The sequence below is a fragment of the Cygnus atratus genome, chromosome 8 (genome assembly GCF_013377495.2).
Source record: "Cygnus atratus isolate AKBS03 ecotype Queensland, Australia chromosome 8, CAtr_DNAZoo_HiC_assembly, whole genome shotgun sequence".
Classification (NCBI taxonomy): domain Eukaryota; kingdom Metazoa; phylum Chordata; class Aves; order Anseriformes; family Anatidae; genus Cygnus; species Cygnus atratus.
In genome coordinates this window covers 28,688,399-28,715,915 of record NC_066369.1, presented here as the reverse complement: position 1 = coordinate 28,715,915, position 27,517 = coordinate 28,688,399, and the positions used below count along the sequence as shown (strand labels likewise).

The 27,517-nt window shown below is 38.2% G+C and overlaps 1 protein-coding gene across 5 annotated transcripts; it reads left to right on the top strand.

Moving 5' to 3' along the window:
- The first annotated feature begins 763 nt into the window (after positions 1 to 763).
- On the top strand, positions 764 to 25,157 carry OMA1 (OMA1 zinc metallopeptidase). 5 transcript variants are annotated; one of them, XR_004777329.2, is made up of 10 exons: positions 764 to 889; positions 1,554 to 2,082; positions 2,535 to 2,763; positions 3,930 to 4,103; positions 4,199 to 4,306; positions 6,022 to 6,150; positions 10,634 to 10,708; positions 12,450 to 12,599; positions 20,060 to 21,889; positions 22,744 to 24,668. XR_004777329.2 is itself a non-coding variant. In XM_035538246.2 (9 exons), exons 2-9 carry the CDS (start codon positions 1,574 to 1,576, stop codon positions 20,276 to 20,278), a joined length of 1,593 nt encoding a protein of 530 aa, XP_035394139.1. In that variant the 5' UTR covers positions 764 to 889; positions 1,554 to 1,573; the 3' UTR covers positions 20,279 to 25,157. The 5 variants fall into 5 exon arrangements, 3 of the variants coding, with proteins under 3 accessions (XP_035394139.1, XP_035394137.1, XP_050568071.1); XR_007708582.1 differs by having other exon boundaries at positions 23,901 to 24,666; XM_035538246.2 differs by having other exon boundaries at positions 20,060 to 25,157.
- Positions 25,158 to 27,517: the final 2,360 nt, after the last annotated feature.

Genomic DNA, 27,517 nt, shown 5'->3' with positions numbered 1-27,517 from the left:
TCAGCAAACATTGAACGATACCTGACTTTATTCAGTGAGTGTATGTGACTGCTGAACATAAAGATCAGGGCTTCTTCCCTTCCCTGTAAAAGGGCCTTTAGCAAAGCCCCGGGACACATAGGAAGCCTGGATGCCCAATCCTTACCACCCACATTCCAGACTCACCCCTTCATTTGTCAAATAACCTGTTTTTCACATAATTTGCCCGATGCATCCTTTAAGATGTGCTTCTGCCAGCTAGATAGGTAGGCCAAAAGTTACAAAGTGTTAGCAACTTGGCATTTTCTTGGGGCTGGTAATAGCCAGACCCCACCTCCCACTGTGGTAGCAGAGCTCACTGCTCCTTTCCACAAGCCTGTTAGGAGCTCTCTTGTAGCAGTAAGTACTTTGATGCTTCAGATTACCAAAAACTGCAGCAAACGAGCCCAAGGCACACCTCACGAGCTCAGAAAGCTGAAGGACAGGCTTGGGACCACCACACTGTCAAACCCAGGGACCCAGCCAAGAGTGGGTGCAGGGAGGGACACACACACAGGCCTCACCACAGCATAGCGGGGCAAAGCCAGGGGAAGGGAAGGAAGGGTTGGCGAAGGGCTGCCCCAGCTCCCCTGAGGAGCCCCCCCGGAGCATGGCCGCCTCCCCACAGGGCCCAGGCCGAGCGGCGGCACCGCCACAAAATGGCGGACGCAGGCGCTCGAGGTGTGGGGGGAGGGGCGAAGACCGCCGCCGCCTGAGGGAACGGGACGGGGACGGAAACGGGCGCGGGGCGGTGCTGGGCCGGGCCCATCCCGTCCTGTCATGTCCTGTCCCGTCTCCTCTCCTCCCGTCTTCCTCCCGCCCCGGCCCGGCATCGGCGGCGTCTCCTCCTCCTCCTCCGCCTGCTGGGGTGGTGAGTAGGGGAGCCCGGCGGAGGAGGTGTTTCCCACAGCGGATCCCCAGCACGTCTCCCCCCCTCCCCGTCCGCCTCAGAGTGCCACGTTCCCTCTTCCTCCCGCGCCTCCTCACGTCTGCACATGTCACGATAGTCGCGATAGTCGGGGGGAGCTGCTCCCTGAGGGGAGCGGGGCTGGGGCTGGGGCTGGGGCCGGGAGCTGGGGCCTGCCCGGCTGGGAGCTGCTGAGGGGCCGCTGCGTTTCCAGGCCGGGTGAGCCGTGCGCTGAGGAGAAAAATGTTAGCGAAATGCTCAATAAATCCCGGTTTTCCTCAGGGTGTGCGAACGGCACCTGTGGCAAGGAGCCCAGGGTGGAAAGGGGATGGTGTGCACAGATCTGTTCCACGAGGAGCACCTGCAGTCGTTCTGGTCTCTTTGTAATTAAAGAGCAATAATAACCAAGGATACTGTTTTGTTCTCAGTGATAAAATGTGAGGTGCTGGGCTTGTTACAGTTGAAGGCAGGGTCATATGTTAGATCTGCAACAGGGTGCAGTTGTAACTGTGACTCTTTTTGCCTGGGCAAAGAAATAGGAGATACCTGCTCAGATGAAATGAAGTAACATTTCAAGGTTTCCTGTTGGGGTGACTTTCTTAATACCTTTTTTGTTTGTTTGTTTCAGATTAACCAACCAAAGAGGTTATGAATATCATCTGTGGTCTGAAGTTGCCGGGCAGGAGCTGTATTTTCTTTCGTTTGGCTTCTTTGACCAAGCAGGGGAAGTACAATAAGCTCTACAAGTCTTACACAGGACATTGCCAAATTCAAGTCGGTTCTATACAAGACAGATGCCAAAGGCTGAATTTGAGTGGAAATACTAGAAACTATTTTTTGACTGGAAGCCCTGACCACTACAGAAACTTTCTTGGTAAAGGACAGAGGTGTCTTTTGAACGTCCCAAAAACAGAAGTATGGAAGAATACACATCACCGTTCAGGATGGTTTTGCTTTCAGTCCTCTCCGTTTCTGGGGGAGAGGATTACGTCCTTCCAAATCAGTTCTGCAGGGCAACACCCAAGTCATTTTTCAGCTTGGAACATTCAAATCACCAGGTTTTTTCACACATCACCATCAATTCAGGCTGCACCTGTTCCCCTTTTCTGGATTATTGTTAAGCCAGCTCAGAAACTATTTGCTATCATTCTTGGCAGGTAAAATTTTATCTTACTTACTCTCAGAGTAAGACTCTATTGTGCAAAGACATGCATATGTTCATCACTCTTTGTAGAGACTGATAGGTGTATTTGTAGTCTTTTCATTGTAATATTTTTGAAAGGTTTGCAGAACTTGGGCCTAGGCTGACAGTTTGCTCAGTAAGAAATTATTTTCCATTATCAGAGGTGTTAGATGTGTCTTTTGACCTTCTAATCCTCGCCTACACATGGTAGAGGGTAGAATGCCTCAAGATACTAAGGGGCGTTCCCCCTTCTCTTCCTGTGGGAGGGAAGAAGAGGAAAGGGAGAGGGTGAGTAGGAGTCAAGTAGATTATAACCTTTCTTAAGTTCTCACAAGGTGAGAATGTAATAGAGAGTAGAGCAACGGCAGATGCTAACAACCCCCTTTTTAACTATGTCCTAAGTTGACAGTTGTTTGTGTCTTACAGGAGCATAAGAAATTGGTGGAAGGCACTTCCTCCTAATAAACGGGAACTTTTTAAGGAAAGTGCAAGGAGAAATAAATGGAAGATACTCCTGGGTATCAGTAGCTTAGGAGTTTTATTTGTCATGTTTTATTTTACTCACTTGGAGGAGACACCCATCACTGGGCGTGCCCGGCTGTTGGTGTTTGGAAAAGAGCATTTTAGGCAGCTGTCACAGATGGAGTATGATATGGTAAGATTTTAAAGAAAAATAACAAGCACTCAAAAACTGTTAATGCTTTATATTGTTTTCGTGGTGAGATAGGCAAACACACCTAGTGGTATTTAACCTATAAGTAAAGGCTATAGCTCTGTTCTCTGGCACACTTCTTGACAAGCAGATTCTCTTTTACCTCTTAACAGGAATGAGGATTATGCAGTACTTTGCTGTACTTTGTGCTCAGAACCCCCCAGAGCATCCCCATAAGTTACCCCCTCATCTTATCCCTATCCTTTCTAAGAGTTACCTTCTCACCAGCAAATCATTCAGGGGCACATGATGGTTGAAGAACACATCACATGTATGTAGCAAACGTTTCTAACAGTGTTATTGTAATACAGTAAATACAAAAGTCTGATAGAGGCAATAAAAGTATAATAGGTACACACCTAGATCTGCCCCACTTTCTTTGCTGGTTTGAACATTCCTTGGCACTCGTTTAAGGTCCTTTTTTCTAAGCTGTCAATTTGTAAAGTATTGCTCCCCACTATTGAGAATACACTCAGTTCTACTTCTTTTTTTCTTCCATTTGATCAGCTCCTTCTTCTTTAATAGCTTTCTTTTAGATTGCCCATTGTTCTGATTTCTGTGACTTTGAGTTCTGTGACTTGCTGTTCTAATGTCAGTGAAACTCAAAACATTCAGCCATATACAAATGTCACTGTATTCGTGAATTACAGAGAATGTGAGAGAAGAACATAGCAGAAGTAGTACAAAGACATATTCTGTTGCATCTTTGGTACAAGTTTGACCAACTTAGAAGGTACAAAAGAAATACAGAGCTATAAAGAAATTATAAATTCAAATGGGAATTCAGAAAGATACAGAAAGCTTTGCCAAATTGTGATGCCAAGCTTAACTGTGTGTATTAGGAAAATACCAGGTGTATGAGGCTGTAGGAGGCGAGTTTATACTATCCTATTATTGATCTGTGGTTAGTTTACTTCCTTTTAAGTTTATAAATCCTTAGATAGGGAGTCTGAAAGCATGAACTCTACTATATTGGGTTGGGCTATATGAAAGAAAAATGTATAAAAAATGAGCTTTAAAGAAGTTGTTCATAGCCTCTAAATTAGTTTACCAAGTAGTCATTTACTGTGTGTTTGTTCTGCGTGGCAATCAATGAATTCTTCTTTCAGTGGATGGAGGAATTCAAAAGTAAAATGCTGCCTGAGACAGATGCACGCTATCAGGTTGTGAAGAGCGTTGTTGGTCATTTATCTGAGAGCAATAAGGACGTCCCACAGGTCTCGGCACTCGACTGGGTTATCCATGTGGTAGATGAACCAGGAGTAAATGCTTTTGTGCTTCCAGTAAGTTGAACCCAAACAGAAAAATTATTAGTAATATTGAAAGAGCATTTCATTTATTTACCTTCTACTTAATTTTCACCCCGTCTTGTTCACAGAACGGTCAAGTATTTGTTTTCACTGGATTGCTAAATGCAGTTTCTGATATCCACCAGCTGTCTTTCATTCTGGGACATGAAATAGCTCATGCTGTGCTGGAACACGCAGTAAGTATTCAAGAATTTTAGACAGCTTTCTTTAAATAATTATAATCAATTATAATTAATAACTTTCCACTCACTACCCACCAAAATTTCACTGTGACTCTTTTTAATTAATGAAAAACTGACTTTGAAATGAGACTATTCTGATACGGTTTATTCTTATATTCTTATAACTTAACTTTTAAGTTATTTCTTATAATTTAACTTACAAGTTATTACTACAGGAATAATAGAACTCCATATAAGAACTGCCTGAAGTCTCCTTTGGTAGTCAGTGTTAGCACAATGTCTGCCAGTGGTTTTTATTTTTATTTATTTATTTTTTAATAAGTACGTGGATGGATTATGGCTCACTATTAACAGTCATTTAGAACTTGGTCTGTAGATGTCTCTCCTCCTATAGTGTAGACTTAAGGAACTGGAGGCACTCAGCAACTCAGTTTGTTACTCCTAGATTTGTTAATATCTGCATAAGTAGATATACTTCAATACCTTCTTCTGAAATGCATGGTGTTTTATTTTAGTGGCACAGTTTTGGAATGCAAAACTCCAGAATGCCTGGAGCTTGATTCTGCATTTAGAGATGATTGCCTTCACAAACTTATTTTTTTTATGTCCTTCATGTGTTGAAATCGGTAGTTCTTTGCCATTTAAGCACTAAAGAATGGATGTAATCGTTCTGTTGTGCTTTGAAGGTGCAACTATGAAAAAGAGTATGGTGTAGAAATAGGGTTCATACTGTTCTGGATTGAGGTGATTTGCTTGAAAGTGCTGCTTTGCATACAAAATGTCTTCTATCTGTACAAGTAGTTTAAAAATAAAATGCGTCCACTACCTATCCATCAGTTGAGAAGACATAACAAGGACCTTTTAGGCATAAACATCCTGATGAAATTACAAAATAATCTGGAAATAGATAAATATGTTTTGAAGGCAGTGAAAATCCAGAACAGTTTTACTGCAAGTTGTATGATTTTGGATGAGCAACAATGTTCACGTCGTAGTTGCTTGGGGTTCAGTTGAGTCAAATTAGACTTGCTAAACTTATTAGAAATGTTTTTCAGAATAAAAACAGCTTACCTTCTTTGTATGGAACCTGTGTCACCCACCTGGCGTAGAGAAAAGTATGGCATGACCTGACTTTTCAGTCCTCAGATCAATTTGTTGTATGTCAGATAGAGGTCTGAAAAACAGAATAATTTCAGTTTCATTCTTCAGGATTTTTTAGTTTCTGAAATTAGAAGAACACAATAGACAAAAAAATGTAGAGCTGCTTCCTTTCTCCTTGTTCCATTAGTGTTTCTGTCTAACTGACGTGTCTTTTCTCAAGTTAATGTAAACAACAGTCTTCTAGGTCTTTATGGGTTTTTCCTTCCAACTGTTTCATGGGCTTCTTACTAAAGAACTCGGTCTGCATACTGCCATCATCTTATCCCAGGCTTTGAATCTTTCCAATTGGGAGACAGGCAAAATATGTTTGTTCCAGCTGTATTTAGGTAGTTGGTGTGGATTCTATACTGAAAGAACCTTGTATCCAACTGGTTTTGGGTTTTGTGTTGTTTTTTTCTTGTTTTGTTTTGGTTCAAGCACAGGAACTTGTTCCTGTGGCTGCATAGAATAAAATTTAGCGATTTTATAGTGTTTTGAAAGTATATTGTGTTCTTCAAAAACAAAAAACAGGTGGTAATGAATGAAAACTGAACCATTTTTGTTACCAGGCAGAGAAAGCCAGTCTGGTTCACTTCTTGGATTTCCTATCACTCATCTTTCTCACTATGATTTGGGCCATCTGTCCTCGTGATAGTTTGGCGGTTGTTGGCCAGTGGATTCAGAGTAAGTTGCAGGAGGTAAGCCTGACTATGGAATACTTCACACAACTTATTTGAATACATCTGTTTCTGACATTCATTGCAAACGTGTTGAAATATTTCTTATTATCCTTCTAGAGTTCATGGAAAAACATTTATAGTCTTGAGGAGATAGTACCGCTGAACAGTATGTTTGGGGGAAAAAGCAGAGGAGAGATTATAAGCAAAAATAAATATATCAGTATGTTTTTGAAGGAAATATGTTTTTATAAATATACATCTGCTTTAGTTGATATATATTCTCATTTGTCATCTTGAAAAACTTTGGATCTTAAATAATGATTGGATTTAGTTGGATGGGCCCTTAGCACTTGCTTGCCAATTAAGTTAAATGATTGCCTGTTTGAAATGTATCTCACGTTTTAAAGTTTTAAAATGCCATGTTTTTATCTTGAGTAGTTGCTAAAATGTTTCTAAACAAACTAAAATATATGGAAAGAGTATCTTTAAATACATTTTTGTGGATTTCAAGATAAGGAAGTTGTGAGTCTAAATGTTCTTTTAAAGTAGGAACTATGCTATAATAAAACTTACTGAAATAATCTTCACAGACAGCATACTTCCCATAAAGTAAAATTCAGTGGTTATTGTGGTGCTGTTTTTTCCCTGCTGTCTCGTTTACTGCCTGCTTCTGGACAGTTATCCTTTTTTTTTTCTTTTTTCTTTTTTTTTTTTTTTTTTTTAAGTTTTCTTTAAATCATAAAACTTGAATCTGGAATGCAGTGAAATAGCTCTTTGGTTTCGTTGACTTCTCTTGATGATTTATCTGATATTTCACCTGGTTCTTCAGAAATTTAAATATAACCAATCTGTTTTGGTAATTATGCTAATGGGTAGACATGTGGATTGTGAGCATAAATTATGTCTAACGAGCTTGGATATTTCTACAAGTAGCTAAGAAACCAATACATTGATGAATGCTAGTCAGCATTTTGAAGAGCTGAATTGGGAAAAAGCAAAGTGTGAATCAATCCTGACACTGCTCATAATTTAGACAGCAAGATTTAGTTCCCTGTCAGCATCTTTTCTCCTAGGCTACTGCAGCTGATGTTCTGGCATTGTAGGTTGGAGTTGGGCTTTAGATTGCAAATGGAATCTGGCTTTAAGCCCTTCTTGGTCCTACTGTGCTATAGGAGAGATCTATCGTTTATGAGATAATGTACAGTAAGGTCTTGGTTTAAAACAGTGGTTAGGCTTACCTTAAATAAAACTAAATGTATCCATATGTAATGCTGAGTAAATAAGTAATCATTATTGGCAAGAATGTATTCCATATACAAAAGATGTTGAATAGGAATTTTTGTTTGCTACTCACCTGTGAGTGCAACATCTGTTTGCTTCCTCCATTCGACCTTTTTCTATTGTGCTTACATGGAAAAAACTCTTCCTACTCGTTTTCTCAGGATGCTTCAGTTTCTTTTTCCATAGCCATATTTTACTTGTTAATGTTTTAGCATCCCAGTTTGCCCTTATTATCATGGCAATGTCTGGCTCTACTCTATGAAACGGTTGCTTAGGCCACATTGCAGTGCTCACTTCTATTTCAGTATTTGTTCTTATGACCTCAGGTGCTTTACTTTTTAATTTATTGACCATGGTTTGCTTTTTTGTTGTTGACTGTAAGTAATTTCTAGTGACTCTTTGTAGGCTTTTTCACATGTTAGCTTCAGCCCTGCCTTTTTCTCCAGTGCTAGTGATTTCGCTTGCCTTGAGTTTTCTCATAGGATTCGTTCATTGTTGTTCTTTAGTCATGTATTTCTGAACTGAAACACGTTCCCTTTGCTGTTAGAGCAGAAATTATTTTATATGGGAACATAAGCCTGGGAATGCTACACATTCAATGAGAATTGTTGTGTGGTATCGCATCAGGGTCTGTTTAGGCTACTGCTCGTCTCTGACTAGTAGCTGATGCACAGAGGAAAAGTAAAGCAAACAGCAGCAGATAGAGGGTGATGTTTTCCTCGGATGCATCCTTGCTTCTGTAGCATGGGTTGGTCCTGAACCAGGGATTGCATTATGTTGTGGTTTAGCCCGGCTGGCAGCCAAACACCACACAGCCGTTCGCTCACCCTCCCCCCTCCCTCTCCGGGATGGGGGAGAGAAACGGGAAAGTGAAGTCTGTGAGTTGAGATAAAGACAGTTTATTAAGACAGGAAAAAAAAAAAAATAATAATAATAATAGTATTAATAGTAATAATGTGTACGAAATAAGTGATGCACAACGCAATTGCTCACCACCCGTTGACCGATGCCCAGCCTATCCCCGAGCAGCCGCCCCCCCACCCCGGCTAGCCACCCCTATATATTGTTCAGCATGACACCAGATGGTATGGAATACCCCTTTGGCCAGTTTGGGTCAGCTGTCCTGGGTCTGTCCCCTCCCAGCTCCTGCTGCACCCCCAGCCTGCTCGCTAGCAGGACAGAGCGAGAAGCTGAAAAGTCCTTGGCTTGGTGTAAGCACTGCTCTACAACAATTAAAACATCAGCATGTTATCAGCGCTCTTCTCATCCTAATCCAAAACATAGCACCCTGCCAGCTACTAGGAGGAAAAATTAACTCTGTCCTACCTGAAACCAGGACACATTAGCAGTACAAATAGTTGTATTTATTTTTCAGAATACAACAACGTTTTGGGTACAGTTTTGGGATAGAGGTAAATAGTAATACCCTGCTGCTTAACTGTAAACACAAAGCTGTTTAAGAGGTAGGAGTTTCAAAGCTGATCTTGTGGCCATCTTCTTGCTGTCCCAAAGCTCTCTGTCTAGATGGTCTATTAAAATTACACATGCATTCACACCACCAGTTTCCTAGCTCTTAAATTTACCTTCTTAAAATTGCTGTAAAGCTTCCAGAAAGTGGTTGTAACTGAAGAAGTAGAAAACAACCTGCTTGTGCAAGCATCTATCTGTTTCAGTTAACGCTTTGTGCTGTCCTCTTGCCCATTACCAGTTTCTATTCCTCATTGGAAAGTGCTTAATAATTAAAAAAAAAAAAAAAAAAAAAAGTAGATCTTGCTAACTGAGGAATGGTGCTTCAGGAATATGTGACAGACCAGCTGGGGGTATCTTTGCCTCCAGTAGACTTTGAGCAATTTTCAGGGCAATTAAAAATACATAGTCCCCTTCAAACAATGACTTTATCTTCAGAGGATTTCAAAACACCTTTGTAATTGCAACGTGCAAGGTCTGTAAGGAAGTGAAGAGCTTCACTGCTTACTTTTCAATTGTCAGTTTTTCAATACTTACTGTCTTCAGTGCTTACTTTTTTGATATTTTATATCAATGTATTTGGCTTGGATATAACTGTAGAGGACAAGCTCTGATTGCTTCTAAGTTTATTTTTGACCTAGTAAATAAAAAAAAGCACATTCACTACTTTAGAAAGAAACAAAAAGTTACCGATATCTTTATATACTCAAAGTATTGGACCGTTTCTTTGGTGCTCTTCATTTCTGTTTTTTTTTTTTTTTTTTTTTTTTTTTACTGGAACATGTAAAGAAGATCTGCTTCTATGACCAAATAAAGAGCTGATGAAACCTTTTCTTCTTCACTAACTTTGCACATCCGCATTCTTCTGTTTGTATTTCCTAATCTATGCTGAGATCAGGATGCTTTGACACGTTGCTTATCTCGGCAGGAGCAGGCTGTTTTAACAAGTCCTGATTTGCCTTTACTCTAACCTGATATACTAGGGCAAGGCTGCCAAAATGTACATGAATTATGTGCCAGAACATCCTGGGTTGTATGAATAAATAACAATTTGACAAAGCTACCACTGTCTCTTAGTGCCTGTTAATAAATTGTCAGAACATAGACAAAAGGGAGAGTATTTGGTCATATTTATGTCTTCCAGTCTGATTTCTCAAGGGCAATCTGCACCTTGTGGTGAGGGATAATCATGGTAAATAAGTGATTTTTTTTTTTTTTCCATGGAAATGTTTATGGTTGTATTCCATACTGTGGGCTGCTTACCATACAAAGTAGATGGTACTGGGTTTAAAGAAGGTAATCATATAAGCCATTGGTTTTTTTTTTTTTTTACGTAGTGTTGCTACAGCTAAAATCTTAATGCCGATAAAAGCGAAATGAGAAAATTCCATTTTGTTCATAACCAGCTTGTTTCTTCTGACTCTGAATCTTCCGTACAACCCTGACCAGTAATATATTTCTGCTTATAAAGTTTTAAATCAATTAGTTTAAAGTTGATGTCGACCCTTTGGCCACTGCAAAATGCAATGATGCTGGCTGATGAGAGGGGCCATGAAAATATGTATAATTTGAATGAATTTCAACCAAATACAAGATCCATGTGTTATATATAATGTAATTAAAGGTTACATTAAGACAAACTAATACTGATTGCACGCAATGTAAACATGATACATAAATATCATTTGTTCTGAAGAGGCTAGAAAAATGCTTTATTTAAAGCATGGAATGGAGCTCTGTGCTTTTTTTGCAGTTTATGTTTGATAGACCGTACAGCAGAACGTTGGAGGCTGAAGCTGATAAAGTGGGACTTCAGTTTGCAGCAAAGGTAACTACGTCTGGTTTGTTTGATTAGCAACCGAACAGACACTTTTCACTTTCCATTATAACCAGAGGGAGTTTCATACTTCATGCAGAGGTAAACTCTGGTTGCTTTTTTCCTTTTTTAAGAAATGTAGATTAATGAAGTAGTGGGAAAAATGCAGTTTATAGGGAAAAACAAAGTCCTTCTAGCTAAATTCTATGTAATAAATTGGAATTTGTTAAGTTGTGCATTATCAATGACACAGTATACTTTCTATATAATTTATTACTACTAGAAGAAAAGGCTATGTATTTACAAAGAGGAGAAAGCCAAATAGTGATCTTTCGTATGTAGAATATATTAAATTGTACCTGGAGATATAAATGGTACTTTGAACTTCTACCTTTCACTTAGCTTCCACTATTGCAAGAATTTTTGAGGAATGCTTTACTATGTTTTCATGCATTTAAAATATTCTTATCTATAATGTTTATTTTCATAACAATACAGGAAAATTTAAGAACTCTGATAATTATAATTGTACTTTATATGATTTCTCATACTTATGAAGTATATCAACACTTTTCTGGTATTTAAAGTTTATTTTAAGTACAGCTGTGAAAATAAGCTATCTTTGCTAAAGTAAGACAAAAATTTGGTAAGAGATTACTCAAATCTTTTTCCATAATTCATTTTAGAGTCTGCCTTTTTTTGTTCCTGCGAGTTTCCGTTCTAAATTCATCAAAATAAAACAGCAATCAGTTCTAGCTAGGTGCAATAGAGATAAATAATTCTTAAGTGTTAGATATCTATGAGAGCAGCACCATCTAGTGTTAATATTTCATAAGGAGAATTTCCGTTTTCTTATTATTTATTAATATTTCTTCAATGCAGAATTGTTAAAATGAACTTCAATTCTGGGACTGAAACTGCATTTATGGTTTAAAGTCATCTAGAGGACTAATGCAATCCATGGAAAAACGTAATTGCTGTGTGGGTAACTCACTGCTTTGTAATACCAATGAAGTTGTAGGGACTTATCAGAGAGAAACAAGCAAAGTGCTTTCTCAGCATTTCTCTGCTTGTGCAGATACAATTTTGTAATAATAACTTCAAGAAATAAAATTCAAAGGACAAAGCACCACTAATACAGCTCTGGGTAGGGGAGTCATTGTCTTATGAGCACTCATCTTTTCCTCTTAAAGAAATGAAAACCAATGTAGGAAATCTTGTTCTTTTTTCCTTCCACTTAAAGTCAAGTATAAAGGAGGTTGTTGGTGATATGCAAGTGCCATTCTTAATGTTCCACAACTTTCTATAGTTAAATTGGTACTTCTGTAGAGAGAGATAGGAGAGTCATAGTTCTCCAGAATTATTGCTTTTACCTGTTGTGGATTACAAAAATCACCCTTTTAAAAGGCAGTATAATCACATACAGAAAAGCCTTTGTAGCTTGTTTTCAGATATATTTAACTGTGAATTATTATCACTTCTTATTTTTGACTCTCACCTTTAAATTTACTTAAATCTGTGCAGATGATTAACTTGTTCTTATGCTATATTGTATCTAGCAAATATAACATGGAACAAGCAGCTGAGTATTTTTTTTTCTTTTAAAGAACAAGCACACGGCAGAAATTGTGAATCCTATTATTCCTTCTTCTGAATTACCTAATTTGGGTGTAATTTTTTGTTAGAGATCAGTGGAATTAGAATGTGTATCATATTACCTTAAAGGCAGTGGTGTATACGTTTCTGCTTTCAGGCTTGTGTGGATGTAAGAGCAAGCAGTGTATTTTGGCAGCAAATGGAATTAGCAGAAGCCATTCAAGGGCAGCCCAAGTTACCAGAGTGGCTCTCCACGCACCCTTCACATGAGAATAGAGCTGAGCACTTGGACCGGCTTATTCCAGAGGTGAGCAGTTGAAGGAACTGTAGCTTTTTCTTTGAGGACGGTTGTCTGAATTCGTTTGGCATCAGCCACAAGCAACTCTCGTTGCATCATGCTTATCTTTCCCTTTACCCATACAGAAATTTTCTGTCATAAGAATCTTAACCTTCTTGATAATTCTACTAAAAAGGAAACATTATGATAGTACAGGTAAAATGCAATTAGCTCTAGTGGCTTATTTCCTGTTTTCTAATCAAACTGTAATACTTCTGCTTTTTAAAGGCATTTCTAGTATGGATGTGAATGAATGAGACCTGTGTCACTATCTTTTCCCTTTTATGCCGTTTTGGAAGCCAGATTTTAAGTTGGATCCCTAAACTGTCTCTAAACTCTCTTCTCTTTCATTGCTTTGGTAGCTAGTCCAAGGCTGTCAACTAGAGAATGCTCCCTACTATCCTGTCTCTCCCGCTGATGTGGAATTGAACACACCTCGAATAACAGTGCCTCAGAAGAATGTCAGATCCCCAGTAGATTTCTTAATAGCCCTAGTTACGATAGGTCTCTGTAGATTTTGCAGCCTGCTTTTTTCTTCAAATCTTTCTATTTGTTCCATCACATTAGGGAAAAAATTTTACCCCACTCTAAGGACATTGAGATAATTCACGCGATTGCCCATCCATCTGCAGTCTGTTCTGTAATTTCTTTTGGATTGCGCCTCAGAAGAATGCCATGTAGATAGCTACTTGGGGATTCTCTTAATTTGGTGTATTATTTACTGGTAGATTAAGCAAAAATTTCTGCTGTTAACCAAGTGCTAGTTCTCTTATTTGAGAACTGTTCCAAGTTCAGTAATCTTAGTATGTTTACTATTTCTTTAAGCAGATTTTCTTTTTTTTTTTTACTACAGTAAAATAACACGATTTTTTTGTCTACTTATTTGTTAGATTTTTTTTAAGTTGCTGTGTATTAGAGCGCTTCATGACATTGTTTTGCAAACAAGCTAAAGGAAATTTCCTTTCTTATAACAAACTTGCAATTTCTTCTTCTTCCTGTTTTTTTTCCCTTTAAATTCCCAGTCACTTACCATCTTTCTCAGTTCTAAGCTGCAAAGACAGTTGAAGATTTATTGGCAGAGAGAGCACTAAAATGTTGAGGTGTTTACTGATTTCAAAGGAGGAAAAGAGGAGAATTTTCATGAATCCTTTGAGAACAAATGCAGTAAATATTCTAAATGATAGCATAAATCAAAACAGAGATAAGGGGTAGGAGGTTGGAGAACGGCTAGACTGAATATTTTAAATTAATATGCACAAATTCTGTACCTTGCAAAAACAGGCTGTGAGAATATTTTGATGAGCAATATTTTTAGAGCAGCTGAATAGAAAATGATACGCATTTCTGGAGCCTTTTTTTTAGTTAGATTGAACATGAAGTATTCAGAATCCTTTATTTTTTATACAATTATTGACTGGCTTATAACATGGAAATAAATACCTTCTTGCGTTTTACTCCAGGACTGAGCAAATAAGTTAAATAAATGAGCAACTGTGTAGTCATAGCAGACTTATTATTATTTTTGTCTTATCTCTTGCAGTTTAGCAGGTGGAGTAACCTTTCATCTTTTTATCACTGCTCTCACTTACAAGAGCTGTGGAGGCTAGGAAACTTTCTTCCAAAGTATGATAGAGACTGAGATGTTTTCATTTGCCTTCTACCTTGCACTTTTTTTGGAGTAGGTTTAGAAAGCAGGGGCTGAAGGCTCCTTTTTAACAAAGTTTGACAGATCAGTGAGGCTGATACTGGAAAAAATGGAATAAAAATGAAAGAAGTTATGTGGAAGTGTTGTTGGAGGCTTCTCGTCTGAAGTGTTTACTCTCCTTTGATTGAGAGCTGCCTCCTTGAATCTGAATTTCAGGCATTTGAAGGGAATCCCAGGGCTTTGCTGTTCAACGTCAGCAGCTTTTTATTTCACCATTCACATACTTAAAGCATTTTAGAACCGTATGTTTACCATATATTAATGGCCATTAGATGTTCAGAGCCCAAGAGGAGAAGCTAGATATCTAAAAGAGCCTTTTTATCTCTCTATGAAGAAACTACTACTTAGACTCGGCATCAGATCCATCATAAGCAAGGAAAAAAGGCAGGAATCCTAAAGAAAAAAAATTCTGCTGGCTTTTACATTCGTATTTGGTTTTGAAATTGCCCTTTCTCTGAAGATGTTAATTAAATAGACCAGTTTGTATTAAAGATACTGATATAAATGTTGTGTTTCATATACAGGTGGTTTTGAAGCTGTAATGTTTTTTTAGGACAAGATAATATCTATTATTAGACCAGCTAGCATAGCTAGGAAAAATATGTGACAAGTTTTTGGTCTTCTCAGGATGTGAAGATGTTTCTCTACAGATTTCTGATCAAGCTCACAATAAACTCTGATTATATAAAATGAAAAATTTTTGTTCAGGTAATGAAATAGCTTGTCTCAATGAGGCAACTTAACAGTCTCAGGAAATGTAAATTAAAGCAGCAATATCACAAGGATTCTCTTTTCACATAATTAAAAGACAGGGAGCAATCAAAGGAGTTTTAAAGATCTTGCATCTGCATTTCTGAACAAGTTGTAAGCTACAGCTAAACTGAGGAATTAATAAATAGAGAACTATAAACAGTTGCAAAGTAGCACTCTCCTGGAAAGGAAATAGAGAAAATGAAAAAGATTTGTCATGTTTTTAAAGGATTTCCCCCTCTGCCTGGAACAATTTGGATTGTACACCAGGAGAACAGAATATGCCAGCCAAATGATAACTCTGTTAAATAGGAGACTGTAATCTCCTAGAATTCCTACGTGGAAGGTGGTGAAATGCTCAAAGGCCCTATGCATTTTATTTTCAGAAAAAGAAATCTTAAAATAATGTTGTAGTACAGTAGCTTATCATTGTTGTGGAGAGAAAAATCATGGAAGTATAGAGCCAGAGAGCAGCTAAAGGATCTGCTGGTTCATCTCTGAATTTTTTATTTTATTGTTCTCTGACTCACTAAAGCTTGTCTACCTTTTTCCTTGTAAGTTGTCCAAACTGAACACAGTACATCAGCTGAAGCTTCAGCAATACTGAATAAAGCAGGTGGTTATCTACTGAGCCTTTGCCTGTGACACAAAAATTCATCTTGACATGACATTTGCTTTTTTGGCATCATGTTGTTCACTCAGATTCCATTTTTGATTTACTCTAACACCTGTTTCCAACACTTCCTTGTGGAAGTACCGTACTGAAATCATTTCTAGAGTCAGTTACTAAGTTGGGACATGTCATTTCTACTGCTCTCGTTTGCCTGCTAGGACAATTAAATTTAAAAAAAAAAAAATATTTTGGCAAGATTTGTTCTTGTCAAATCCATGTTGGCTGTTTACTGTTTTTCTTATTGCTTGGGTAGTTATTTACTTTATTCCTCTTTCAGGTGTCTATTGGGGTATTAAAGATACATTTATTTTACTTCCTTTTCATTTCTTTCCCTTGCTTTTCAAAAAGGGGATGGTATATTTGCCTTTCGTTAATGATGTGAAGATTACCTGAGATAGTTCTAGTACTAGAGCATACTAATATAAGTCCTATCAATGTAAGTATTTGTCGGAAAATAACAAAAAATACTGACCTATGTTTCTATCTTCTCCATAAATTTAAATATTTTGTCACAATTTTCCTTTCCTGTGCCCATAGAATCACTGGAAGATGTGAAGTATTAGCGTTATATGTCAGTTGCTTTTCTTTCTCTATCAAGTAACAAATCTATCCACTCCTAATCATCTTTGTACTGCTACTTCATTTGTAGAACCCGTTGTTGTCTTCTATGTCTGCTAATTGTAATTCAGTTTGCAACTCAGCTTTTCTGATTTATTTTGCGGCATGCTTGTGCTATTCCTTAGTTTTTGTCAGAGTTGCAAGGCCAGACCAGAATTCAGCTCTGCCGAGGTAATTACGGTTTATACAAAGAGAATTTTAACCCTTGGCCTTGTTTGTGGAGTTAAGAGGGTGACTTTTAGCCTGACAGGTAGGATTTGCTCCAAAAGATTATAAGGGGTCACGATGCAGTTAGCCTGCTTACCTGTGACAGTGGTGAAGGATGAGCACTGGGAGAGGAAAAAATACTTTTTTTTCTCCTGTATTTGTCTTGCTGTTGGGTTTTATTTGAAAGCATCAGGGTGGGGCAGGCCTCCCTAGTTCTTACGCCTTCCCCCCTTTCAATACCTTGCAGGAGATGGCTGCAATTATATTGATAAGAAAAACAGCTTCACCTTCGCTACCTTACAAGCAGTAATTTTGATATCTTATTTGATGTCTTCTGAGCCAGTAAGCACTTAGGTGGTCTTTATTCTGAAGAGTAATATTTCTTTCTTAAAGTTAATCTGAAAAGAATAGCATTACAGTGCTCTTAATTTCCAGGTGCCTCAATGTACTCACTCTAGCTAGTTAACCTTGTCTCGGTTCTGTCCATTGTCTTTATTCAGAACATTCTTCAGTATACAGATGATGAAACATTTTCTTACTGAAATTGATATGCATTTGCTTCATTAAGAATGCTTTTACTCGTCTTTTTACCCAAACTGGTGGAAAACAATTTAATTGAGCCATATTAAATTATCAGATTTGAAGTTGCTGATGATTTTGAAAGTACAGTGTGGCTGACCATGGTTGGCTGTTTTATCTTTCAGGAAAAATGTACTGTAAGGTCTTCAGCCAGTTATTGGCACATTAATGATGCTACAGCGTTGGTGGCACAAAAGAAAAGTGCAGTAGTCAACAGAGCCAGGGAAAGAACACCTTCTGAATAAGGTTGAATATTTCACAGCAGTCACAAACATACATACATACATACATAAATGCAAAGCCTACCTTCATTAGAATGTTTAGTCTTAGATGTTTTTAACAGTGAGACGATACGTCAACACAGCTTTGCATTCTCATAACTGCAGTCTTTTTAATGGCACGTGGGTTGAGGGTGTTGAATAGATGCCTCCTTCTCTCTTCGACAGCTTTATGTGTAGCAAGAAAACAAAGACACCCACAGGGTAAAAGTGTTAACTCTGAAGTATTGTTTTGGACCTTTGCTGTTGTGGCTTCAGTATTTGAGATAAGTGAAACCATGGAAATAAGCCAGGCGCCATATAGCAAAACCCCCCATGAGATTTAAAATTGCTAAATTAGTTTAAAAGAGGATTATGTTGCCCTTTCCAGGATACAGCCTAAATCTTTATATTTCCATTTGCCTTGAATAATGCTGCCTGACGTTAATGTAGTCTTGCAGCAGCTGATGTTCTGTAAGAGAACAAGAGAAAACTCTTGGTTTGTCAAAAACATCACTTTAGAATTTAATTGGTCACTGAGGCAGAAGAGTGTTCAGTGGTATAGTTATACTTGATGACTACATGGACTATCACCTTGTAGAAAAACAAATACTGAGAGCTTTATTTATGTTCTTTAAAAGTTTGACAAGGGGAATATTTGCATGCCTAATCCAGACTTGCATATGCAGTAATTTAAATGTTACACTTAAACAAGAAACAGTTGGGAAAACTCTTCCTACATTCCTGGAATGCATCTTCTTTTTTTTTCCAAAACCAGTTGTTGCCTTTAAATTCTCTTTGTTTATAGCCATTTACATGAAAGTCTTATTAGTTTGCTGTACTAAAGTTAGGGAGAAATATGTTTTGGTACCTCCTCATACAAAGAAATTATTTAAGAAGCTCAGCTTTTCCATTTTACAGTCTGCTGTAGTAAGATGTTCCCAGTATCTCCTGTGAAAGAGTACTAAATTGTTTCAAAGCGATGGGCAAATACTTATACACAGGTGTATTGGAATATTTGATTTGGTATTTCAACCAAATCTAGTGCATATAAAGCAGACTAAAATTTCCCACTCCGTTTTTCAGTGGAACTGCTTTAAAAACCTCTTACTTTCTTCCTCCTCTTTAATCCATACAGAATTGACACGCTTTCTCATAGCTGTCCCTAGAACTGGCAGGAGGCACCTGGCTACAACTCAGGACAGATGTGGTCATTACTTTTCTAGAATATATGGTTATGAAGGAAATGGAATGAACTCTACACATGAACTTATTTTCCCATGAAAATATTAAAAATGAAGCTGGATGTTACTCTGTCACTAGGTTATGCTGTTGATTGAGGCTAAGATACAGTGAACCTTGCATAAAAGTGACTATCACTGTGGCCATTGATTGGTGCTAAACATCAAGATAATTTTTGACTTGTTTTATTTGCAAATCTTGAAAAAATAGCTCTCATCGGAAAAGTAGAACCCTCTAAAATTCTACATAAAGTTTTCTGTGTAATATATAGAAGCTTGCTTTACTTGGTAAGGCTACATGAGTGTTCTAGGAGAATCCATGGGCACTGGTAGGCCTGCGTACGACCAGTTGGAAAGTACTGCATCAAACTGGTTTGTGCACTACCCATTGCCATCTTTAAAAAAAACCTGCCCGTTTGAATGGACTAGTTAGTAAGTTTGGCTTCATTAAAATGAACACCAAATTAAGCATCCTTTAAAACAGATGACTTTATCCTGTTTTATACCAATGCTCCACAATGCCTTTGAGAAGACTCATCCGGTGTCATTACCTTTCTCAGATTGTCTTCAAGGCAGAATGATCTGTTGACCAGAACACAAAGCTGGAGGAAATGTGCCTGTACTAATGGATTTCACTTCTCTGTGAAATCCTTTGACTCCTTTGTGCCTCTACTTTCTAATCTGTAAAAGGGAAGCTCTGACACTTCCGTTATTTTGTAAGCAGGATTAATTAAAGTTTGTCTCCTAGTGCTAATCTCTTAATCCAGATAGATAGATTCTTACATTCTAGAGACATCTGTTTTCTGAGAACACTTGGAAGCTCTGTATTCAAATGTTTCTTGAAGATGAGATCACTTGTGTAACTGGACCTTAACTATACCGATAAACCATCTGGATTTCTCTGCCAAACAGTTAAATGTCTGTTACATTACTGAAGATTTTTCCCTTCTTTTTTTTCTTTCCAGCCAGATGCCTGTATATATAATTACTTCAATAATGAAACATAGCTGATGAAGTATGCAGTCATTTTAATTTACATATGAATGTAAATTAGAAGGTAAAAGTTACTGATGTGCACAAATAGCACATAAAATAGTTTGAGAACTTCATACTTATTTAAGAGGTACCTTTTAGATTATCCATTCTTTGGGAGACTGCCTACGAGAAAACATTTTTCATTCTTCATTTTCTTTCCATTGTTTTACCATATTAAAAGATACATTTCTTCTCAGGAAATCTTGGTTTCTGTTGAAAAGTTTTTCAGTAGCAATTCTGACTCAATTTTATACTCATTAAGCTTTATATGCAAATGCAGACCTTACTGGAAAGCCAAATCACTGTCTGAAACCTTTTTTTATCCTGTTTAAATGAGCTTGATTTGTTTTCCTATGTATTCACAGGCTCTTAAAATAAGAGAGCGCTGCAATTGTCCATCTCTTTCTGGACCCGATCCTCGCCTTATTTTCAAACTTAACATGCAACATCTCCTGGAATCGTCTAAAGTTCAAGAAACTCAAAATTCTACAGAGCAAGCTCTCTCAAAACCAAAACTGGATTTTCCTCACACTCAAAAAGTGGAAGACATACCAGTAACTTTTGCAGTTAAACCTACAAACTAATGACGATAATTATTGCATTTTATGAAACTTGTGGTCTCTGAGGGTCTATCTTTTAGGGCACATCTGTCTTTGAACCATAAAGAAGACCTAGCCACCTATATTCTGTTTCTTTTACGTGATCTCTCACTCAAAGCAATAAGGAGTTGTGCCCACACAAGATCGTCATGTTGGAGCAGAAAGTTTCTTATTCATCAAGGGTTACTAAAATAAATGACTTCTCAGGGGAAAGATAATCTCGTACAATCCAGTCACACAGTGTAATTTTCAGCTTTATCAGGCTCACCTTGATCAGAGGACAGATGAGCCAGCAGCGTCCCTAAAGCAGAGGAAAAAGTACAATTTTCATCACTTAACTTGTCTGGTTTATCTTGCTGTAATTTGGGTTAGATCTGTTCAGCTTCATTTGAGAAATAATGATGAGAGCTTACCGCCTGTTCCACATATAGAATGTTTAAAAATATTAAGCTGAGATGCAGTAATAGCCTATGGGCTAGATACACCCCCACTTAATTAGGTGGATTTACTGCTGGGATTTTTCTCCTTTCTAAGGCATTTGAGGGTATGGATTAATTCAACATTTTTCTTCAAAGCAACCTGAAAGGATTGCACAAAGTTCAATTAAAAAAATAAGTTAAATTATTTTCAAGGAAGGCTTTCTTATAAAATGTTTTTTAGAAGAACCACAATTTTTAGCCCTAGAATGCTTTGCGAGGATAAGCGTGTTATCTTTTAAATTGTGAGGGTGCCTTATCAGAGGCCAGTATTACTTTAGAGATACTTGATCTGGATAGATCAGTCTGGATAGAAGTGATTGCTGATGTGGAAGTATATTAGGTAGCAGACAAATACAACACAATTTCTTGACTGCACAGCTTTAGCAGTTGTACCTTATCCAAGAAGGCGACTACTCTGCAGGAAACCACCATCTAATGCTGTGCATATAAAAAAAAAAAAAAAAAAAAAAAGCACAAAACAAAACTCACAACCAAAAAACACAACCACACAAGAAGAAGAAAACCCTCCAGCCTCTCCTGAAGCCACACCTTTCTTACTGTGGAGACCAATACGCACAAGATAGGTAAAGCTCTGCCTTCTGTGATGGAGTACCTCGTATAGCCAGCATGTTAATTTTTATTTGCAACTGTCTGAGTTATCGTTGGTTTGCACCTGATGAAACTACTGAATGTTATCTTACAAAAAGACGTAGAAAGAGGCAGCAGAGATTGAAAACAAAAAAGGGAAATCCCTTTCTTTTATCTGCTGAGATGTATCTGCTGTTCTGTTGTTGTTGTTTCTCCTTTTGTATTGAAACAAAGATTTGTTTCACGTATGGTGGGGTTTTATGTGGAGGGGACATTCAAAACATTTTACAGTGTATTGTATTTTGAAACATTCTTTTTTTATTCATGGTGGAGGGCAGACTATCATATTTACTCAATTCAATCAGAATGCAAGTTATTCAAGAAGGAAAAAACAAGCTATTCATCGCTGTCTGTGAATATAGTTGGATAAAAAGGTTGTGAAATGAGTAATTTCTTTACTGACTTCAGCCAATGAATTGGGGGTCCTTGGAGAAATGCCAGCAACTACCTAACTTACTTCTGTTCAGAGGTAAGTCGATGTGTCTGTAATGGTGAATGTTGATTCTAGGCCTGATTATATAGGTCTAGATTGGCAGCATATTGCTTACAAGCTGTTTTTAAATCTTTACCCAGTCCTACTGGCAAGAGGCAGAAGGTCCAGCCTAACCATTATTCATCCATCCATTTTTATTCTTAGTGACAGGAGTTTTTGTAACAGACATTCAGTGATGTGTTAAAGCACTTGGACATTGTCACCTGAAGGTAAACAGAAAAATACACCATTTAGATTTCCCTGTGGACCTTATAGTTTATCCAGCAACACCACGACCCCAGTGCTGCTGCCTCTTTCTCGCTCCAGTGTCAAAGCTTGTTTTGTTACCCAGGGCTCCTGCATGACATGCGACTTGATGTTTGTGTCTGTTAGGACTAAGGAGAACAGAGAAGAGTTTTTATAGCATTCAGGATGAAGTGTAAAAATACACAAGTTTCTTATTTCTACTGCCTGTTCTAAGTGGATTAAGTATTGCACTGGAATGTCAGAGATGCAATTGTAAAGCTCACCAAGGGAGTTTTTTTTTTTTTTTAATTTGTATGTAAATAGTCTTGTAGCCATGGTGGTGGTGATGAGAAAGACAAGGTTTTGATGAAGAGGTATTGGCTTATATTAGACCAACAAAGGGCTTTTTTTTGTGCTTTTTCCTACAATACCGATGTAATAAAAGTTATCTTCTGACACAGGTGCGCATGCAAACACGCACGTACACACACAACACAGAGTTAGCCCTCTGCGTTAAAGCACTAGGGTTTTACTGTTCAAAATGGGATGCTGAAAATTTCAGTTTTTACTTTACGTCTTAAATTATTGCTAACATTTTTCTCAAGTGCTTTAGGAGGGGTTTCTTCTTTCTTCTTCTCTTGACTGCCCAACACAAGAATGCCTTGTGCTCATCTGCATCGCAGTAGGTACTTTTTTCTTAAACTCTTATTAAATACTATACATTGTGTCTGTGTATATTAGATATTTTCTTTTTTCTTGCTTGAACAGATACAAATTAACAAATATAAATGGTGCTTTCCACTGGTTCGAGAAGCCATAGTGAAAATTGCACTTTTAAAATTGGAGAGCATGTAATGATTTTAAATTACTACGAAAGTAATTTAAAAATATATAGCTTAGTAAAATAACGGTGATTGCAAGCATTGGATGATCTGTAGAAGCTTTGCATCGCAGTTGGGTGACTTAGTATGCTACAGGAGAAATAGATCTAGAAGGAATTCAGTACTTGAAAGATGCCTACCATACAAGAGGGAGGTTAGTGGCTAAAGTGACAAAAGGTTAGATGGATCAGTAAAAATGCATCTGCATTTCTACTGCCAGTACTGCATGCTGTACTTCACTAGCTTCCCATAGAAAGATTAAGTATATAGCACAAATTGTACTAAAGATCTTAATGCATTTACTGTTGTGGGAGTGTTGAGAGAGATGACAAGCAGGGGAATGTGCATACAAGGCAGTCCTGGACTGGCTCCATATAACTTTAGGGTTGTCATATTTGCCTTTTTTTTAATTATTATTCGGAATACACAAGTGCCAGGAAAGAAAAGTAAACAGCTGTTAGATGCTCTTTGTTCTCGAATTCTGTTTGTAGTCATTGAAAGAGGACAATCTTGCAAGTTTTACACTTCTATCATATATCATGCAGGCTGCCACAGTTTATTTTCAGCGTGTTGGTGGTATCTCAGTACTTCTGGTTGAGGAAGTATTTCCCATGTAACAGTCTGTTGTATGAAAGTGGGCTATAATTCTTCCTTCCCCCCATCTTTTTCTCGTGCTGCCTGTGCCTCTGCTAGAAGCAGCATGGGCTGCTGCGATCAGAACCAGGATAAGCAGAGGGGACTCTTAGGTCAAATAAAAGAGAAGGAGCTGAATGTTCTGCCCGCAAACTGCCCCAGCTTTATTGCTGGGGGTGGCAATCGTCAGAAAAGAGAACTGACGGAGTGTCTCTGGTGTCCCTCACTGCTGCCTCCTTGTTTTGCAGGCACCCACTAACTACGTTACTTGACCTCACGGAGCCCAAGGCCCCATGCCACATACAGGCCAAGCATAATATTGCTGGCTACCTCGTTCTGGCTGTGTGAGTAAAGGCTGCTCTTCTTGGTACAGGTTCTTACCCTGATTTATGAATGGATGCAGAGAATTGTTATCTCCAGCACATAAATTCATTATAACTATTAAACTAGGCTGAAATTGAACCTGTTGACCTGGAAGTGAATGGCTCCATAACATTTCATTAATCCTTTGAGATGTTTAATTCCTGCTAATTTGATATTTCAGATATGATCTTCTCTACAGATATAATGGGTTAATTAGTATACATTACATGATGTCTCTTCACAGTACAGCGTGTACAGTATTTATTCACTAGAAAAGTAATTCAGTAGAGCTCAATTATAATACATTGAGTAGAGCGTAACTGTTGAACAGGATATGTGCAATATTCATTAAATTTTAAACATAAACATTTTTCAAGCAGCCTTCTATTATTTGTTGATACCTATCACCTTCTGAAAATGATGTTTCTAAATCTTTTGTTACAGCTTTCTAAAATATTTCAATTTAAAATGTGATTCTGAAAGTACTGGATTAATTAGCAAATCATAACCGATGTTTGGTGAGACAACAGTTGAAAGAAACCTTAAATGTACTTAGTCACCTCTATAATGTCCTTAGTGCAGTCTTTCTTCTTGTTGGAGACCAGCAAAATGTATGTGAAAATACACATTTGAAAAAAAAAAAAAGTTGTTTTTTTATGGTTGTCTTCTATACTTTCATTTGCTAAAAACACTACCGGCTGACAGCACCCCAAGCCCACGCTAAACATGTTTATTTTGTGGAGTTCAGCTTGCAGATCTTCAGCTGAAGACACCTGTTTCAGAGCAAACCACCCCACACAGTTTGGAATAGCAGTTCCAGTTGGAACTGTAGGGAGCGGATAAAGATCATAATAATTATAATAATGATTTGGAATCTGCAGCATTTTGCTGCTGCTTTCCTGTGGAAAGGTAGGGGAGGCACAGATACTAAGAGCCTCTGATTTAACTAATGGAAGTGGGGAAAAAAGAAATTGGCTCATGACATGTGCTTTATGATCAGACTTACATACTTTTTCCTTCAGCTTTGAATGGCTTGTAGATGTTCATGGAAATATGTGTGCGTGATAAGTGTGTTGGAACATGCTGCAGCCTTTTGGTCGTTCTGTCTTTTGTTTCTAATGGAAGGTACAAAGACCATTTTTCAAGGTGAGTTCCATAAAAGTGATAAAAGGTGGTTGTGTTCTTCTTTGTGAGTGACACCATGGTTGGGGCCCTCCTGTTTCTCTTAGACTCATACCATGCTGAACTTTTCTGCAATGTAGAAAATTCATTTGGTGGCAAAACCAAAATTTGAGCATCAAGTCAGTGTGAAAAAAAGGTGTAAGGTAATACGTGCATCAGTAACGGAAGATACTGAAAGTGCTAAATGGACTGAAAACCTAATGAACTTATAGGAAGCTCCAAAATTCTTGTGCACATTTCCTTGCAGATTCTTCATAGCCTCAAAGACTACTAGGTCTTTTCAAACAGCTGTTTAGGTTAATTGAAAGGGCCACAACAGATGCAAGAATCTCCTCGAAAATTGGTGGGTTTCTTCTTTTTAAATTCTTTAGAATTACATAAAGAATTGGGTATTTGACCCAATTGTCAAATGAAATAAGTTGTTGAAGTTGGTTTCCTTTGTCAGATCAGCCTGCACAGAATAGTAGCAGAATATGGATGATCTTATGAATCTTATGCCAACCCAGATGCTTCCCCACATACAGGTCTCTGCAATGTAAGGCTTGAGGTAATTGAATTTATCTCCTTTTCCCTTCTAACAACATTGATCTATATTGTATATTTGGACTCTAGAGAATCAGAGGTATTTATTGTGCCTAGGGTACGTTGTCTTGAGATTTATTCTATATGTGTATGGAATAAATAATGAAGGAGTAAATGAGGAAGGAATAATGTAGCAGAGTTGCAGCAGGATGATTTGTTAGCCACAAGGTGGCAGTTGGGCTGCCTGAGTGAATCTTGAAACTGCTGCGTTGCAATGCCTTCATTTTTAGTCTGGCTTTGGTAAATTACTGAGGTGATTTTCCCTTTCGGTGTTAACAGCAACGACTGTTCCCTGGAGTAAACTTGAAACATTGTCCTTGTTCGCTAGTGAATCTTACGTTGTTCTGTGGAAGGCTTTCAGCCCTTTTTTTACCCCAGGTAAAAACCTGGATACCAGAAATGTTTACAGTCAGTGGAGCTGAATGTGTGTCAGCTGGGTTTCGGAGACTGGCAGGTAGAAGATTGTCTTCAGTTTCTGAGCCTGGAGAAGGTTTCTGTGTATTCTTTAAGCACTTAACAAAACAGCTGGGGTTCTCACTGCTTTAGAAATAATTTGCTAACACTGTATTTGGCATTTTTTTTTTTTCTGCTTTGCTATACCACCCTCCCATTACTTTGCTAATACAGAGAAGGGTACCTGCCTTGTATTTCACCATTTTTTCGGTCTATAAGCTAGAAGGAAGCAAAATCCTTGAGAAGCAACAAGGTCCAATTTTCACTGTCAGCAGTGAGGCCTCTATTCTGTATGTGCTGAAATCCCTGGCAAAAGTCCCAGTAGTTAGATTTGGATTTCTCCCTCCTTAAAACAATATTCTTCCTTTTGTACTTCGTCCTCTGCTTGTCAGAATCAGCTGATTATGAGCTCCTGCACAGATGACATTTTAGCTTCAGTAAGCAGGAAGGAGGCATGAATTAGGGCTTAGAAAAAATGCTCAATAATTAGCCACAGAGGAAGGAAAACAACCAAAAAAAAAGTACACAGAAGGAATTGACTGACTCCATTTGGCTGGGCTGGAAAGTTCAGCTGTAATGATGGTGGTTAAGTTAATGATGATCATTTGGTGACAAGGAAGCTAGTTTGTCCCCAAATGCCATGTCTTATTTTTTAAGCAATATGAAGAAACTCACCCATTGCTGCTGCTGTGTCAGAATAAGAGATCTCAGGTATTCCTCAGGACTTGGAAACTGCACATTCATTCAGGGTTTGGTGCATGGCGGCACAATTTGATCACGTGCTGATCCTTAGGCCAGGGTTCAGGTAAGTCTGCAGAAGGCTTTAGTGCTTTCTGTCTTCATCGCTGTGAATAAGTCTGATAGATGCGGTCCTGGACAGCACGGGGTATTGTGACCCAGGGGCATTAAAAAGGCAAGCTCTTAACATTTCAGCTGGAGCTTGGGTGAGTATATCCAGAAGCTGTGCCAGGAGTACCAGCGTATCTTTAGCAGCAGCTGTGGTTGTGAATGCTGCTGATCCTGCATCTTCTATACCCACACCTCTGATAGAGCTCTGTCCTGCCTTGGCTACAGTTTTAATGACTGGAGGAATTCGGGGGCATAACTGTTGTAACATCTGTGTTTCACGTGTCCCTGTGTGCTACTGGAGAACTTCTCATGGCTTTCTCAGGGTGCAGTATTTAAATGTGCCCCATCTTCATTTTCTCATGGTTGTTTGGTCTGTTTTCATTGTAGCAAACAACTCTATTTTTGATGCCAGCTAGCCTTTGATATGCAGATCTCT